We start from the raw sequence: 18,690 nt of genomic DNA on the forward strand, positions 1-18,690 counted from the left end.
AGCTTTTAATTGCAGATTTATTAATTGAATTCAAATTTCACCATCTGCCATGGTGGGATTTGAACCCATGTCCCCACAGCATTAGCCTAGGTCTCTGGATTACTAGTCCAGTGATAGTATTACCACTGCCTCCCCCAAATACAGGAAGGCATTAATAAGTTTGCAGAATTGCCAATTAAATAGACTAATTAATTTCACTATTAACAAGTGTAAAGCAGTGCATTTTGGCAGGAAGATTAAAGGCCACATACAGCTTGGATATTAAGAGTTAAAAGAGGTAGAGGAGCAAAAGGGATCTTGGGGTGCAGATACACACGCCATTACTAGCAGCAATACAAGTTAATAAGGCCATAAAAAGCAAACCAAAGCACTGGGGTTCATTTCTAGAGGGACTGAAAATCAGAGAAGTTATGTTTAGATCATAAGAAATGAGGAGTAGGCCATTCAGCCTTGAGCTTGCTCTACCATTTAATAAGATCATGGCTGATCTGATGGTGGCCTCAACTCCACTTTCCTGTCTGCCCCCATAACCCTCAACTCCCTTGTAGATCAAAAATCTGTCCAACTTAGCCTTGAATATACTCAATGACCCAACATCCACTGGGGTAGAGAATTCCAAAGATTAACGACCCTTAGAGAAGAAATTCCTCATTTCCGGTGGATGTTGTTAATTTGGACTTTCAGAAAGATTTCGACAAAGTCCCACATAAAGGAGATTAGCATGTAAAATTAAAGCGCGTGGGATTGTGGGTAGTGTATTGCGATGGGTAGTGTATTGCGATGGATAGAAAATTGGTTGGCGGATAGGAAACAAAGATAGGGATAAATGGGTCTTTTTCCAAATGGCAGGCAGTGACTAGTGGGGTACCACAGGGATCTGTGCTAGAACCCCAACTATTCACAATATACATTAATGATTTAGATGAGGGAACTAAATGGAATATCTCCAAATTTGCAGATGACACAAAACTGGGTGGGAGGGGGAGTTGTGAGGGGTATGCAGAGAGGCTTCAGGGTGATTTGGACAAGTTGAGTGAGTGGGCTAATGCATGGCAGATGCAGTATAACATGGATAAGTGTGAGGTTATCCACTTTGGTAGCAAAAACAGAAAGGCAGATTATCTGAACGGCTATAAACAGAGAGGGGAATATGCAGCGTGACCTGGGTGTTCTCATACACCAATCGCTGAAGGTAAGCATGCAGTTTCAACAGGCGGTAAAAAAGGCAAATGGTATGTTGGCCTTCATAGCGAGAGGATTCGAGTACAGGAGCAGGGATGTCTTGCTGCAATTATACAGGGCCTTGGTGAGGCCACACCTAGAAAAGTGTGTGCAATTTTGGTCTCCTTATCTGAGGAAGGATGTTCTTGCTATAGAGGGAGTGCAGCAAAGGTTTACCAGACGGATTCCTGGGATGGTGGGACTGACTTACGAGGAGAGATTGGGTCGGTTAGCACTGTGGGCGGCACAGTGGTGCAGTGGTTAGCACTGCAGCCTCACAGCTCCAGGGACCCGGGTTCGATTCTGGGTATTGTCTGTGTGGAGTTTGCAAGTTCTCCCCGTGTCTGCGTGGGTTTTCGCCGGGTGCTCCGGTTTCCTCCCACAGCCAAAAGACTTGCAGGTGATAGGTAAATTGGCCATTATAAATTGCCCCTAGTGCAGGTAGGGAATATGGGATTATTGTAGGGTTAGTATAAAATTGGTCAGCACAGACTTGGTGGGCCGAAGGGCCTGTTTCAGTGCTGTATCTCTAAATAAAAATAATATATTCGCTGGAGTTCTGAAGAGAGAGAGGGAATCTTATAGAAACCTATAAAATTCTAACAGGACTTGACAGGGTAAAAGCAGGAAGGACGTTCCCGATGATGGGGGAGTCCAGAACCAGGGGTCGTAGTCTAAAGGATACGGGGTAAACCTTTCAGGACTGAGATGAGGAGACATTTCTTCACCCAGAGAGTGGTGAACCTGTGGAATTCGCTACCACAGAAAGCAGTTGAGGCCAGAACATTGTATGTTTTTCAAGAAGGAGTTAGATATAGCTCTTGGGTCTAAAGGTATCTCAGGGTATGGGGCAAAAGCCGGAACAGGCTACTGAGTTGGATGATCAGCCATGATCATAATGAATGGTGGAGCAGGTTCGAAGGGCCGAATGGCCTACGCCCACTCCTATTTTCTCTGTTTCTTTGTAAATGGGAAACCCCATATTCTGAAACTGTGCCCCCTAGTTCTAGGTTCCCCCACAAAGAAAAACATCCTCTCAGAATCATATGTTTCAATAAGATTACCTCTCATTCTTCTAAAGTCCAATGAGTATAGGCCCAACTTTTCCTCACAAGACAACCCCTTCACCTCAGGAATCAGCCTAGTGTACCTTCTCTGAACTGCCTCCAATGCAAATAAATCTCTCCTTAAATAAAGAGACCAAAACTGTACGCAGTTCTCGAGGTACAGTCTCACCAATGCCCTGTACAGTTGTAGTAAGACTTCCCTACTTTTATATTCCATCCCCCTTACAATAAAAGACAACTTGTATAGATCCTTAGTTAGGCTACACTTCTGTGAACAACTCTGGTCTTTATTATAAAAAAGATATAGGAGCACTGTATAAGGTGCAAAATACACACACAAGGATGATACCAGAACTGAAGAGATTATACTTATCAAGAAAGGCTGGTGCTCCTTTCTCTAGAACCTTCAGATATTTGCGTTCCTCCAAATCTGACCTCTACAGCACCCCCAATTTAATCACTCCATTGCCAGCCCCGACTTCAGCTGGAAAGGTCCTAACTTCTGGAATATCCTCCTTAAACCCCTCTGCCTCTCCTTTCCTCCTTTAAGACACTCCTTAAAACCTACCTCTTTAACCAAGATTTTGAGCATCTGCCAAAAGGATGGTTTTGTGTTGCAAGCTGTATGCAATGGAACCACCCATGTAGACGTGTCCTGCCAGTACAGGTTAAATGTGGACAAAGGATTCGTTTGCATTTGCCCAAGCAAGACATAGCAGTTCCAAGAAGGTAGTATAAACTAGGTACTTCCCAGTTGAAACCCAAGATCAGTCTCCGACCAGCAGCTGTAGTACACTGTTCTCAAAAAACAAACCATTTGACTCAGGAGCCCACCAACAGCAAGATCAAGAGTAAGACGGAACTTGATAAAGAAAACAAGCTAATTGCTAAGGAAGAAACACATAGTGGAGAAGAAAGGAAGAGTAAAGAAAGCCAGGTAGCCAATTAATGAACTAGGATACATCAGTATATATTTCTTTAGCTGAAGGGTGGTTACTATATATTGATGAATGCTATATTAGCCCATAATCTTTCTTCATTAGCTATAGCGAGTTCCTTTAGGAGACAGCAGAATGGAGCACAGATTTGCTCTTTTGAGAGAGCCACCACAAAACTGAACTCTAGCGGAGGTCACAACCTTCAAAAGAAAGTGAGAGCAAAAATCAAACTAAGGTGGCCAAGATCAACATTCAAGGCAGTGGGGGAAATTTTATATGCTGTTGGAATTTTCCCATCATGGTTTTCATCATAATCACCTGACATTTACCAACATTGGTGACTTTTCCCTAACCTATTAACTCACTAGATATCACCTGACTACACGAAAATGACTGTCTATTTCCAAGCCTCACAAGAAAGCAGTTGGTAGTCAGGTGAAACAAGTTGCTTAACCACCCATACCTTCATAGAGTTATACAGCACAGAAACAGACCCTGTGGCCCATCGTGTCTGTGCTGGCCATCCAGCACCCAACTATTCGAATCCCATATTCCTGCACTTGACCCATAGTCTTGTATGCTATACCGTTTCAAGTGCTCATCTAAATACTTCCTAAAGTTTGTGAGGGTTCCTGCCTCCACCACCTCTTCAGGCAGTGCGTTCCAGATTTCAACCACCCTCTGGGTGAAAACATTTTTCCTAAAATCCCCCCTAAACCTCCTGCCCCTTACCCTAAATCTATGCCCCCTGGTTATTGACCCCTCCGCTAAAGGAGAAAGTTTCTTCCTATCTAACCTTTCAATGCCCCTCATAATCTTGTACACCTCAATCATGTCCCCACCAACCCCCCCTCCCCTCAGCCTTCTCTGCTCTAAGGAAATCAACCCTAGCCTTTTCAGTCTCTCTTCATAGATGAAATGCTCCAGCCCAGGCAACATCCTGGTGACTCTCCTCTGCACCCTCTCCAGTGCAATCACATCCTTCCTATAGTGTGGTGACCAGAACTGTACACAATACTCCAGATGTGGCCTAGCTAGCGTTTTATACAGCTCCATCATAACCTCCCTGCTCTTATATTCTATGCCTCGGCTAATAAAGGCAAGTATCCCATATGCCTTCCTAACCATCTTATCTACCTGTGCTGCTGCCTTCAGTGATCTATGGACAAGTACACCAAGAGCCTTTTAACCTTCTGTACTTCCTAGGGTCCTACCATCCATTGTATATTCCCTTGCCTCATTAGTCCTCCCAAAATGCATTACCTCACACTTTTCAGGATGAAATTCCATTTGCCACTGCTCCGCCCATCTTACCAGCCCATCTATATCTCCCTGTAATCTAAGGATTTCCTCCTCACTATTTACGACACCACCAATTTTCGTGCCATCAGCGAACCTGTTGATCATACCTCCTATATTCACATCTAAATCATTAATGTACACTACAAACAGCAAGGGTCCCAGCACCGATCCTGTGGTACACCACTGGTCACAGGCTTCCAATCGCAAAAACAACCCTCAACCATTACCCTCTGCCTCCTTCCACTAAGCCAATTTTGGATCCAATTTACCAAATTGCCCTGGATCCCATGGGCTCTTACCTTTTTAACCAATCTCCCATGCAGGACCTTATCAAAAGCCTTACTGAAATCCACGTGTACTAAATCTACTGCTTTACCCTCATCGACACATCCAGTCACCTTGAAAAATTCAATCAAGTTATATACGATCTCCCCTTGACAAAGCCATGCTGACTATCCCTGATTAATCACTGCCTCTCCAAATGAAGATTAATCTTCTTCCTCAGAATTTTTTTCCAATATTTTCCCAAGTACTGATGTTAGGCTCACTGACCTGTAATTACCTGGTTTATCCCTACTACCCTTGTTGAATAATGGTACCATATTCGCTATCCTCCAGTCCTCTGGTACCTCCCCTGTGACCAAAGAGGATTTGAAAATTTGTGTCAAAGCCCCTGCTATCACATAACAGCCTGAGATACATCTCATCTGGGCCTGAGGATTTATCCACTTTTAAGCCCACGAAAGCAGCTAATATTTCCTCCCTTTCAATGCTAATATGTTCAAGTATATCACAATCCCCCTCCCTGATCTCTACACCTACATCGTCCTTCTCCATAGTGAACACAGATGAAAGGTGATCATTTAAAACCTCACCTATGTTCTCCGGCTCCACACACAGATTGCCATGTTGGTCCCTAATGGGCCCTATTCTTTCCCTGGTTATCCTCTTGCCCTTAATATATTTATAAAACGCCTTGGAATTTTCCTTTATCTTGCCCGGTGTTTTTTCATGTCCCCTCTTCGCTCTCGTAATTACTTTAAGTACCACACTACATTTTCTATACTTCTCTAGTGCCTCCACTGTTTTCAGCGCTTGGGATCTGCCTTAAGCCTCCTTTTTTTCCTGATCCAATCCTCTATATCCCTTGACATCCAGGAATCCCTGGGCCTGTTAGTCCTACCCTTCACATATTGGCTCTGAACTCTCAATTTCCTCTTTGAATGACTCCCACTGATGTGATGTAGACTTTCCTACAAGTAGCTGCTCCCTGTCGACTTTGGTCAGATTCTGTTTTATCATATTGAAATTGAAAATATGATCAATATATTCAGTTGGGATGTCTAGAAGGGAATGTTCTGCTTGTTTATTCAAATTCCAAAATTAGAACCAAAGCAACAAGACAAGCTGTTAAAATTTAACTTGTGTGGAAGAGTCACCAAAGTACAAAAAAAAATTTTATGCGTTTATCACAGGAAGTCTACTGTTGGTCAAGAATAGGCTCCAACATTGAAATCGTAAAGGGACATGTACTCACCTTCATCTTTATCTTCAGGCAGACCGAACATTCAACATAGAGGTTTCTGAATTAAAATTGTTACTACTGTATACAAAATTGAGCATCTCAGGTCAGTCAGTGGTACCCAGACAGCATATGGTCCATCACCCTTTTTCAGTTAGATATGCGCGTGAAATACTCCTACAACCTTGTTACAGATACACAGCATTGATCTTCTAAATATTTTTCCCTCCCCCTTTTACAGCTAAACAGGAAGCAAACAAGACTGTCACTACAAGCACTCCAATTCTAATGAAACTACTTAGCAATTCATTTGCATAGAATACCATCACTTCCCTTCATTTCCATTCTGAATGGTTCCCTATTCATAGGCATTGAAAAGATACAAACACTAAACCATCAAGAGAAGGCATTACGCTCCCAAATTTTTACAGTTCTTCCAGAGTGAAATATGGTTTGATTTGCCTTCCTCTTTTCTAACTTCAGTTTCATCTACCTCAGATTTTCCTCTACCACTCTGGGTGAAAAGCAGACCATCACCATGCTCTCAGTAAAATTAAATACCTCTTTCCTCTTCCTTCTGAAATTATTATGGAATCCCTCTTCAGATTCAGAAAGACAGTCCATCAAATCTGCTGAACTAGTGTTCAAAGGAGGTTCTGAATGTCCTCCAAATTCTGCTGTAGTGGGTGCTCTGTAAGCATCTTCTTCCAATGTTATTGTGACACGTTTTTTAGAATAATCGTGACATTCTTCCAGTGCTACTTGGCTAGGCTCCCTTGAGATAGCAGGGCACTCCTCCAATTCTGCTGGCATAAGCACTCTAGAGACAGCTACATCTTCTTCCATTATCACTAGGCTGGGTTCTTTGGATCCAACTGAGTCAGGCACCCGCGAGATATCTGGACCTTTTCCTAAATCTGGTAGTCTGGCCTCCTTCAAAAGCTCTGGACACTCTCTGAATTCTGTTGGGTCATGCTCCCTGATGAGTTCTGGGCATTGCTCCAGTTCTGGTGGCCCAGACTCCCAAGAGTGTTCCGGACATATTCCCAAATCCTCCAGATCAGGCTCCTTGGAGAGTTTTGGGATATACGTTATGGGACTTTCCAACCAGCATCCCGACGAATTTGCAAGGTCAATCAAGGAGATTCTATAAAGGCAAACTCGGACATCAGCAAAGATCCCTGCTTTTAACAATAAGTCTCTATCCTTAGAAAGCAGAGGCCATCTTGCACAGCTTCCTGGAAGGGAATTTGGTAACTGTTTCACAACCTGCAAAAATGAGATGCAAGGATTTCAGTAAAAGTATTGCACTACAAAACACAACACAATGTATATCAGCCCCAAACTGTCCCATACAACAATAGCAAAAAAAAAAAACATGTGGTCATATCAGCAAACTCAGCGCTATGCTTCCTTCCAATCAATTTTTTGTAAAGATGTAGGCCGGAGCATATAGCAAAACTGTTTGATGCTCCTGTCTACTGCTGCTTTAATTAACAAGTAGAAGGGAAAAGAATCACTAAGTTACTGCACTCCTGAGGTGAACAAAGGTTGCAAGGGCAGAAAGCGATTTTGAGACATAATCAAAAAACTTTTAGTCCATAATTAAGCAGTTCTTCAACCACACTGCGCATATCCTAATCCGAACAAAGAACGTGAGCACCTTACATCCTAGCTAATATAGTTTTACAGCTGCTCAAAGTGGCTGAACTGCATTTTTCCTACTACCTTCAGAACAGCATTTTATCATTCTATGAAATCCTCACAGGATGAACGGATACACTGTCCATCCTTTACCTCATGGTGATGTATTTATTGCATGTTGGGGAAGTCTGCATGCACTCAGAAGGCACAGTCCTGATTAGAGGTTATCCAACTTCTGAGGTAAAAAATATCCAGTTGAAGGTCAGGATTTTCAGACACGTGAAGACATTGAAATGAAATTCAAGACAAAAATTTAATTTAAATGACACTATTGTGAAATATGGATTGTTTAAACATCTTGTTTAGAACCTCATTATGAATAGAAATTTACTGGAAAAAATGGCAGATAAAAAAAAGTTTCTTCAAAAATATTTTGACTGACTCAACTGGATGAATGTCATGTGGTGAAATGTTTTAAATATTTAGATAGGGATTTCCTTGTGACATGAATTTACAATTATAAAAAGTATGAAGCAAGTACTAAGATTTGTGAGCAGGTGCAAGTCTTTCAACATTTTTCTCAACAATGTACTTTGAGGTCCATCAACATTCTATCAACCTCCAAAACTCTAGTAATTGGACTTCTGGGGAAGCAAAAGAAAAACAATTAAAAGCCTGCACATATTAATCGGAAAAACTCTGGGAAATTCCTCCAGTTTCAATCAAGTAAGCCCCAGAGATCATAGCCGGCACTTGATGACCTAATCTAAGCCAACTTCTCAATTTTCCAAAATATCCTCACTCAGGAACTCCTACCATCAGTAACACCCTCACCTGCCATTGTGTTTAGGATTTGTAAAAACAAGTACAGACAACTCAATGGATCATCAGACTTGCACTGGAAATAGTAATGAATGGAAGTTGTAACTTCCCCATTACGCTGGATTGTGTCAATAAGTGGAAAATGAAACCTATTTATGAGTTTTGTTTGAAAATGGAGGGGGAACATCTTAAAATATCAGATACGTTCAAGTTGATAGGAAATTTTTCCCCTTTGGGAAGATAATTGATCAACTTTAATGTGAAAACAAAACCAAAATTTTCCATATTTTCCTTTGTGTAACTAGGATAACTACTTTTCAATTGCAAAGCACCCTCTAAAATGCAGAATGCTGCTTAGACGCAGTCTTGACGAACATGCCTAGAAGTCATAAGAAAAGTACATCGATGACAAGCTTTGGTATTACAAGAGAATGGCATCAGCTTATGTTTGTGTAGCACTCATTCTATACAAAGACATGAAGGGGTGATGACTAGTGGTGAACTTTTTGTTTAAATTGTGGGGTGCAAGATGACAAACAGTGGTCACCAATAGGAGAGTGGAACAAAGAAAGAGTGAAAAGTTCATTCTCTAGAGCACAGAAAGCCAACAAAGCCTTCCAATGACAGGAAGTGGGGTGGTGGGGGCGGTGCAAGAATGAAGACACATGCATTGACATTCAAATTGACTAAACAGAAGGGAGATGAGGAGTTTTGCAGCTTTGAGGTCCTCAGAAACAACGAATTAGGGTAGGTGGTGGTGTCACAAGGCTTCGGTTCAGCATGGTGAGGATGCAAAGGGGAAGAAGAGTGTCCAGGTTTTTCTGCTACTGTGTAATTATCTACCTAAAGTGAATGAGCGAATGGAAAATTAGGGGATGGTAACCAGAGAAACAGAAACCTCCAGGGCAAAATATAAAGGTGCAATGAGGCAGGAAGAGAGTACACAAGAGACCTGGGGTTGGTGGGGTATCTGGGAGCATTGGTTGGGAGGGGGGGTGGGAAGAGAAGAGAATGGTATTCAATTAATCTCATGAAACCCAAACTTTAAATAGATATTAAAAAAATTAGTCAAAATGGGCAAGTTTGGAAATGTAGCCAAGAAATCTATGTTCATTACGAAATCTAGTACAACCTGTTTGTTCATTATGAACAATGAGCCACAGACTTAGCTAATCTGACAGTACGGGAGCTTTTATTAGCAATGATCATATGATCAAATTCAACGTTCGCAAACTGGTCAAAACTAGTTATTGGGTAAAACTATAGTTGGCCAGTGGGAGGTATTCAAAGAAGAATTTAGCTTAATTCAAAACCAGTAGATACTAAGGGGCAAGAGCCTTACCAAATAAAACAGCTATGAACAACATGAGAGGGGTAAGAGCATACAGTAGTAGTTCCAGGGCATTGGAAGAGACACAAACAACAACAAAGGAAGACAAAAAAATAATAAGAACTGCAAAATCAAGAGTAACAAAATATATCACAATTATACTGGGAAAAAGGGTAGTCAAGTCTAATGTGAGCCCTTTAAAAACATATGTGGTTAATATTGCAAGTTAAAGAAATGGGGGGCAGACTTGTTGAACAATTACTTCATGTCCAATCAACACAGTAGAGGATGAGGATAACATATGACATTCCAGGGAAACATTTAATTAAGTTCCAGTCCTTGGTGCATTAACAGAAGCAAGAGGTGTTTTAAAATTAAGACACTAAAGACTGACAAATCTCCTGGACCTGATAGTTAACCCCTGGGTTTTAAAGGTAGGAGGTGAGAAATTTATAGCTACTATAATCATACCAAGTTCTCTCAATTCAGGAATTGTCCCATTACATTGGAAAACTACAAATGTAACTCCATTATTTAAGAAAGATGAGAGAGAAAACACAGGAAACTATAGACCCATTAGTCATAGATCTGTTGTGGTAAAGTTATTGGCGTACTTAGAGAAATTTGAGCTGATTAGAGAGCCAACATGAATTTGTAAAGGGTTAGGTCACTTATAACAAATCTAAAAAATTCTTGAGGAAGTGAAATGAAGTGATAGGGGAATGACTATGGATGTAATATATATGGACTTCCAGAAAGCATTCAATAAGGTTCCACATAAGAGACTATTAGCTGAAACTCATGAAATTGAAGGCTTAGGAGGTTGCTTAGGCAGAAGACAGAAAGTAGGCATAATGGATATGTACTCCAACAGAAAGAAGTGACTAGTGATATCCCACAAGATTCAGTGCTGGGGCTTCAACAATTCAAAGAACAAAGAACAGTACAGCACAGGAACAGGCCATTCAGCCCTCCAAGCCTGCACCGATCTTGATGCCTGCCTAAACTAACACCTTCTGCACTTCCGGGGCCCATAGCCCTCTATTCCCTTCCTATTCATGTATTTGTCAAGATGTCTCTTAAATGTCGCTATCGTATCTGCTTCCACCACCTCCCCTGGCAGCAATTCCATATATTTATTAATGGCATATCTAATATACAGTCATATATCCAAATGAGCCAATGACACACAGATTGGTGGTATATTACATGATGTAAGTGGCAGCATAAATTTTAAATAGGCATTGATAAAGTGAGCGGGCAGATTTTGCAACAGGTTAGATATGAAATCATCCATTTTGGGTCCAAAAAAGGATAGATCACGTTTAAAACAAAATGAAAAGCTAGGGACAATGCAGGTCTAAAGAGATTTAGGGGTCTATGTACACAGATCACTAAAATGTAGCGGTTAGGTATAAAAATAATCAGACAAATGGAATGTTAAACTTTATATTATTTAAAGGCCTTTATGAGAGTTATGCAATGCCTTCGTTCAACCACATCTGGAGTACTGTGTATAGCTCTGGGCACTGCACCTTAGAAAGGATATATTGGCCTTGGAAGGAGTGCAGCAGAGCACAGATTCACCAGAATGTTAGCATGGCTCCAAAGGTTACTTTAAGAGGATATTCGAAATATAGGCTTGTATACCATTCAATAGAGGTGGTTATGGGGTGATTTGCTTGAGTGTTTAGGCTTTTGAAAGAATGGATAGGGTAGATAGCAAGAAACTATTTCCACTGGTGGGGTAGTCTAGGACAAGGGGGCATTCAAGAGAGAAGTTAGGAAATACTGGTAGGAGTGAGATTCTCTCCTACAAAAAGCAGTAAATGCTAGTTCCATTTAATTATTTTAAATCAGAGTTATAGATTCATTAGCCAAGGGTCTTAAGGGATATGGAGCCAAGGCAGGTAAATGGAGTTAGGACGCAGATCAGCCATGATCTCATTGAAAAATGCAACAGGCTCAGGGGCTGAATGGCCTACTCCTGTTCCTCCATAGCACAAAGTTATTATGGACATTCAGCATGCAATTAGATGCAAGTACGAACAGTTAAGAGCATTAGAGGAATGGGCATTATGGGCCAACAGCCTCCTCTCATCCTTCATTTCTTCCAATATTCTTTATAATTTGGCATATCAATGCACATAATGTAAATGTAGCTGGAACCCAGAGTCAAGGCTGCACCTAGCACCACACAAAAACTGCCAGGAGAAATGTGCCCCACTTCACATCTTACCACCTTGTTTATGCCATAAAAGTGTCAGTGCAATGCTAAAAGCACTCTGTACCAATGCAAAATCTTTAACTCATAGAAAGTGGGGCCGGATGGTGGGCGGCAGTGTGCCGCTTTGGGCCGGGGGGGAGGGGGGGGGGGGGGGGGGGCGAGGCGGGAGAAACACTGTTTGGTGTGGAGGAGAAAAAGCAAGGCTCCTACAGGTTCTTTGCCAATGGAGGTCATGTGCAGTCAGTAACCAGTTGATGCAAATGTACCAACAGCCTCCACATCACTTCAGCACTAGGCTTATCCATTCCAACATCACATGGCTGATGTACTGCTCTGTTGTGATCAATCTCCAAACCCTCCAACAAACAATGTTTTCAAAGAGCATGCCCTGTCTTGAAATCCTTTTAAACTCACTGAAACTGCCAGCAGATGGCACTCCAAGCCTATTAATGTGTAACGCTGGCTTCTACCCATGTTTTATTTTATTTATTTAGAGATACAGCACTGAAACAGGCCCTTCGGCCCACCGAGTCTGTGCCGACCAAGAACTAACCCTACAGTAATCCCATATTCCCTACCACCTACCTACACTAGGGGCAATTTACAATGGCCAATTTACCTATCACCTGCAAGTTTTTGGCGGTGGGAGGAAACCGGAGCACCCGGCGAAAACCCACACGGTCACAAGGAAAACTTGCAAACTTCGCACAGGCAGTACCCAGAATTGAACCCGGGTCCCTGGAGCTGTGAGGCTGCGGTGCTAACCACTGCGCTGCCCTATGTTTGCAGAGAACATTTTTAAAAGCAGTACTGCCACTGTGATGATTTCCCCTATATTTAATGTGGGAGTAAAGCAATGAAGCACCAGTTCAATCTGGCTTTATGACAATCGCTTTCTCAGCGCCAAATGGTAAAACACGCAAGGTCGTGCTGTGATCAGAAGTCTTATTACAAGTCAGAAAGCACCCAAATATCTCATTTAATGCAGTTCTAGTTACCTTGTGCTACCAGTAAACATACCCTTCCCTTTTGAATTAGGTTGGAATGCAACATCCCATAGTGAAGAATAGTTGTATGTCCAAGGTTCTTACTACTTACACTACTAAATAGACAGAAACTAGGGACTGTTCAACAAGCACACTGTCCAATATGATAAAGGGCTCCCATTATTACAAAAGGCTCAATTATGATCATTAGCTGGATGGTGGGTTCATGCATGTTCAGATACTAGTTTTCAAAGCTTTTCACCTTTTGTGCCAGATCCAAACCATTCTTGACTGGAAGCAGACTTGTATCATGGGCAGCCAAATCCATCCCACGAGGATTTAAACAGTTGTCTCTGTTTACATCACATTCCTTTCCTTTCGTGTCAAGTTCATGTCTCATTTCAGGTGAACCGACATCCTGTCTTGTAGTTGAACTGCTAAGTGGGCTTGGACTGGTCTCTATGCTCAGCTCAAGCTGCCCTAGCTCGCCCGGGCACCGACTCAGCTCAAGCCGCCCTGGCTCACCCGGGCACCGACTCAGCTCAAGCCGCCCTGGCTCACCCGGGCACCGACTCAGCTCAAGCCGCCCTGGCCCACCTGGGCCCACCTTCTGGTCATGTGGTTCTGACTCCCTTACAGACAGCCTCCCTTTGTCTGCACCAGTGGGAATCTCAATGCCTTTTTGGGCTAAGAAGTATAGTTGTCCATTGAAAAGGAGCAGTGCATTTTCTTTGAACGAACGCCCAGCCTTGGTATCCAATGGGCCATTGCAGTAAGCCTGCATCCAACTGTCCATGCTGACCCCTTTGGCCTGATGCTTCACAAATGTCTTCAGCACTTGAGAGGCCAGGTTGTTGCAAAATTTTACAGAAACAGGTGTTGGGGTGGTGGTAACTTCCTTTCCTGCCTTGTGCATTTTGGTGTCTTGATTCCTTGAAGAAGGCGCCTTGCTCATCATTTTGGCCACTAGTGAGGCAGTGGGCTTCTCCAGAACTGGATCAGTCACATCCCCAGCACTGCGGATCAGCGACAGTGGTTTGGGCACCAAAGGCAAAAGGCGCTTGGTCTCGGTCACCTTAACTGGGTTCACTGGACAGATGTAAATGGCTGAGGTGCATTTGCTGTAATCGCCGTCCTTGGGCAGCTTGCAGGTTCCTCCAAAGATCTTCTGCTGGACTGCCATGGGCAAGGACAATGTGGAGACGCAGCGAACCTCAGCATTGATGGGGATCTGGATGTAGGTCCCAGGACAGGTCACACTCTGCACCGTCCCCAAATCAACAGAAGGGCTGGCGGCCAAGCTACTTGCAGGAGAGGTGACACAGGTGTGTACTCCCTCGCCGCCACTGGCAGAGGGCTTGGGGGTATGTGCCGTCTGGGGCTCAGGACCCAGCTGATTTTGGTTCATAGCTCTTCTCGACCCAGCTACCTGGGAGACGACTCTCAAGTGGGTGCTTTGCACAAAGTAAAAACTGGAGTAGCAGGTCCTCTACTCAACAGTCTTGAATGCTGGCTGTATGCCTCTCGATGAGAGAGGCAGGAGAAGTGGCAGACCTCTGAACGTGGGGGTGCTGGACAGCTGCTCCAGGTCCTGAAAGCACAAAAAAGGGAAGATTAATTACAGATTATACCCCAACTAAACCAACACCTGTATTACATGAGGAAAGTGGGAGGTGCTGAATTCATAATTAAAAATAAAGCCAAAACAATCCAGGTTAGGGCAGGAGAACACACAAAAACTTCTTGCAAATAATCCTACCCAAAAACTTGCCACTGCTCCCCATCCAGATATATGATGTTGTTTAAACCTGGCCCAGCAGCACCATGCATTGATGCAGACTACAAGAGGCAGATCTCACTGGGGGCCTGAGCTGACTTAGGTAACCTACATCTGCTCGTGTCTCACAGCACACCAAGTTCATGCAAGACTCAATCTTGATTGAAGTCACCCAACAAGAGTAGAAGTTATGCTCCAGCTATACAAAGTCCTGGTTAGAACACATCTGGAGTACAGTGAGCAGTTCTGGTCACTACATCTTAAGAAGGATATATTGGCCTTGGAGGGAATGTCGTTCAGATGTACCAGAATGATATCTGGACACTTAAAGGCTAAGTTACGATACGCGATTACACAAACTAGGATTGTATTCCCTAGAATTTGAGGTTAAGGGGTAATTTGATTGAAGTTTAAGATATTCGGGGAACAGACGGGACAGATAGAAAGAACATAATTACGCTGGTTGGGGAGCCTAGGACCAGGACACAGTCTAAAAATTAGAGCCAGTCCTTTCAAGAGCGAAATTAGGAAACACTTCTACATACAAAGGATGGTAGAAATTTGGAACCCTCTCCCACAATGGCAATTGATGCTGGATCAATTGTTAATTTTAAAACAGACATTGATAATACCTTTGGATAACAAAAATCTAAGGGATATGGGACAAAGGCAGGTATATGGAGTTAGGTCACATAAAAGCAATGATCTCACTGAATGACGTGGAAAAGCTCAAAGGGCTAAACAGCCGATGCCTGTTATGTTCCGAACACAGACTGAGCTGTTTCCCAATTACCATTAAGGTTTATCAACCAGTTCTCATTTAGCCATTGATACAACAGCTGAATGCTGTGTGCATCAGGCAATGGTCTGGCAATGCACACAGAGAGTGGACCTGCGTGAGAAGGGCAGCGGGAGATAAAAACCGGTGGCAGAGAGCCTCTTCAACCTGTGTCTCCCTTCCTGTGCAACGTCACAGGAAAACAGGTAGGTGATTGGTGGGTATCTCTTCCGTATCTCTTTTGATTGGCCAAGTGGTTTAAATCAAGAGACGTTATTACAGATAAAGAGTACAGTTAAGAAATTCACTTTTAAAATAGCTAACATCCAAATTAATTAATTAAATAGAATAGAGATGGCTGGGCAGGCGATGTGTTGCCGTTGTAGTATGTGGTAGCTAGCTGGTGGACGATCCACAGTGGCCACATCTACAGCTAGTGTCGGCTGCTCGAGGACCTTCAGCTCAGAGTTGACAAGCTGGAGTCTGAGCTGCGGACACTGCGACATCTCAGGGAGGGGGAGTGTTACCTGGACACTGTTTCAGGAGACAGTCACACCCCTTAAATTAATTGCATCTGATTTGGACAGTGGTCAGAGACAGGAGGGTGTGACTGCGAGTGAAGCAGGTATGGAGATCCAGAATTTAGCTTTGGAGGAGCCTCAGCCGGTGCCCTTATCCAATAGGTACGAGGTTCTTGCTCCCTGTGTGGACGAGGGCACAGACTGCAGGGAGGATGAGCGAACTGACCACAGCACTGTGGTTCAGAGTGCCATTCAAGTGGGGGGAGAAAAGAGAAATGTAGTAGTAATAGGGGATGGCATAGTTAGGGCTGTTCTCTGCAGCAAAGACAGGGAGTCCCGAAGGCTGTGTTGCCTACCTGGTGCCAAGGTTAAGGACATCTCTCCTGAGCTCGAGGGAAACTTGGGAGTGGGAAGAGAAGAATCCAGTTGTCGTGGTCCATGTAGGTACCAACAACATAGGTAGGATGAGGAAAGAGGTTCTGCTGAGGGATTATGAGCAGCTCTGGGCTAAATTAAAAACCAGAACCACAAAGGTAACAATCTCCGGATTACTACCTGAGCCACGTGCAAATTGGCATAGGGTAAATAAGATTAGAGCGGTCAATGTGTGGCTCAAAGATTGGTGTGGGAGAAATGGTTTCTGATTGATGGGGCACTGGCACCAGTACTGGAGAAGGAGAGAGTTGTTCTGTTGGGATGGGCTTCATTTGAACCACGCTGGGACCAATGTCCTAGTGAATCGTATAACTAGGGTTGTAGATAGGTCTTTAAACTAATTAGTGGGGGGAGGGTTGATTTAAAGGGAAGTTTAAAAAAATCAAAAGAAATGAGAGAGCAGAGATGCAGGGTACTGAAGAGGCAAATGGTAATCAAAGTGTGACAGGAAGGGGCAGAAAATATAAGCAGAAGAATGCAGCAGAAATTAGAACCAGAATGAGTAATAATGGTAAAAAGTCAAAGCTTAAAGGCCTTTATCTAAATGTACGCAGCATTTGTAACAAGATAAATGACCTGACGGCACAAATAGAAATAAATGAATATGACTTGATAGCTATTGCAGAGACATGGTTGCAAGGTGACCAAGACTGGGAAGTCAATATTAAACGGTATTCAACGTTCTGGAAAAATAGACAAAAAAGGAAAAGGAGATGGGGGTAGCTTTGCTAATAACGGAAGGTATCAGTGTAGTGGTGAGTAGTGATATAAGTGCAATAGATTGTGATGTGGAATCAGTTTGGATGGAAAGAAGGAATAGCAAGGGGAAGAAGTCACAGGTGGGAGTGGTCTATAGGCCCTCGAAGAGTTGCCTCACTGTAGGACAAAATATAAATCGGGAAATAATGGAGGCGTGCAAGAAGGGTGCTATAATTGTCATGGTGATTTTAATCTGCATGTTGACCGGACAAATCAGATTGGCAGAGGTAACATGGAAGACGAATTTGTTGAATGTGTCGAGGATTGTTACTTGAACCTACCCGGGAGCAGGCTATTTTAGATCTAGTAATGTGTAAATAGGTAGGATTAAGAAGAGATATTGTAGTTAAGGATCCTCTCGGGGGTAGCGATCGCAACATGATAGAATTTCGAAATTCAGTTTGAGGGCAATTACAGAGGTCTGAAGAAAGAGTTGTCTAAAGTGGGCTGGGAAAATAGACTAAGGGGAAGATCAATGGATGAGCAGTGGCAGACATTTAAGCAGAGATTTCATAACACTCAGCAAAAAATTATCCTGGTCAAAAAGGACTCGATGAGAAGGATGAACCACCCGTGGTTAACAAAGGCGGTCAAGGAGAGTATCCAATCAAAAACTAAGGCATAAAAGTGGCAAAAACTAGTGGTAGGCCAGACGATTGGGAATTTTTTTTTTAAAAAAGTAACCAGCAGCAGATGGCTGGGCGGCACAGTAGCGCAGTGGTTAGCACCGCAGCCTCACAGCACCAGCGACCTGGGTTCGGTTCTGGGTACTGCCTGTGCGGAGTTTGCAAGTTCTCCCTGTGACTCCGTGGGTTTCCGCTGGGTGCTGCGGTTTCCTCCCACAGCCAAAGACTTGCTGATTGATCGGTAAATTGGCCATGGTAAATTGCCCCTAGTGTAGGTAGGTGGTAGGAGAATTATGGGAAGGTGGAGATCTGGTAGGGAATATGGGATTAATGTAGGATTAGCATAAATGGGTGGTTGTTGGTCAGCACAGACTGGGTGGCCGAAGGGCCTGTTTCATTGCTGTATCTCTCTATGATGACAAAGCTAATGAAGGAGAAAACTGATTAGTTTAGTTTAGAGATAACTAATCCCATATTCCTACCACATCCCCACCTGTCCCTATATTTCCCTACCACCTATGATTATGAAAGTAAATTGGCAAGAAATATAAAAACAAACAGCAAGAGCTTCTATGGGTATACAGATGTTGGAGGATACGACTGGAGCATTGATAACGGGGAACAGGGAAATGGTAGATAATCTAAACTAATATTTTGCATCGGTCTTCACAGTGGAGGACACTATAAACACCCACAGATATCAGATAAGCAAGGAGCTAATGGGAGGAAAGATCT

The 18,690-nt window shown here is 43.1% G+C and overlaps 1 protein-coding gene across 3 annotated transcripts in view; it reads right to left on the reverse strand.

Annotated features, from left to right (window-relative positions):
- Positions 1–18,690, reverse strand: part of LOC137383771 (uncharacterized) — a 37,612-nt gene that overhangs the window by 13,972 nt on the left and 4,950 nt on the right. For all 3 annotated transcript variants that reach the window (XM_068056946.1, XM_068056945.1, XM_068056947.1), the window contains exons 2-3: positions 13,322–14,650; positions 6,612–7,319 (exon numbers count right to left, since the gene is read on the reverse strand). In XM_068056946.1, the coding sequence (XP_067913047.1) occupies positions 6,612–7,319; positions 13,322–14,467 (1,854 nt within the window). In that variant the 5' untranslated portion in view covers positions 14,468–14,650. The remainder of the gene's footprint in view (positions 1–6,611; positions 7,320–13,321; positions 14,651–18,690) is intronic.

The sequence above is a fragment of the Heterodontus francisci genome, chromosome 25, assembly GCF_036365525.1.
Source record: "Heterodontus francisci isolate sHetFra1 chromosome 25, sHetFra1.hap1, whole genome shotgun sequence".
Taxonomy (NCBI): domain Eukaryota; kingdom Metazoa; phylum Chordata; class Chondrichthyes; order Heterodontiformes; family Heterodontidae; genus Heterodontus; species Heterodontus francisci.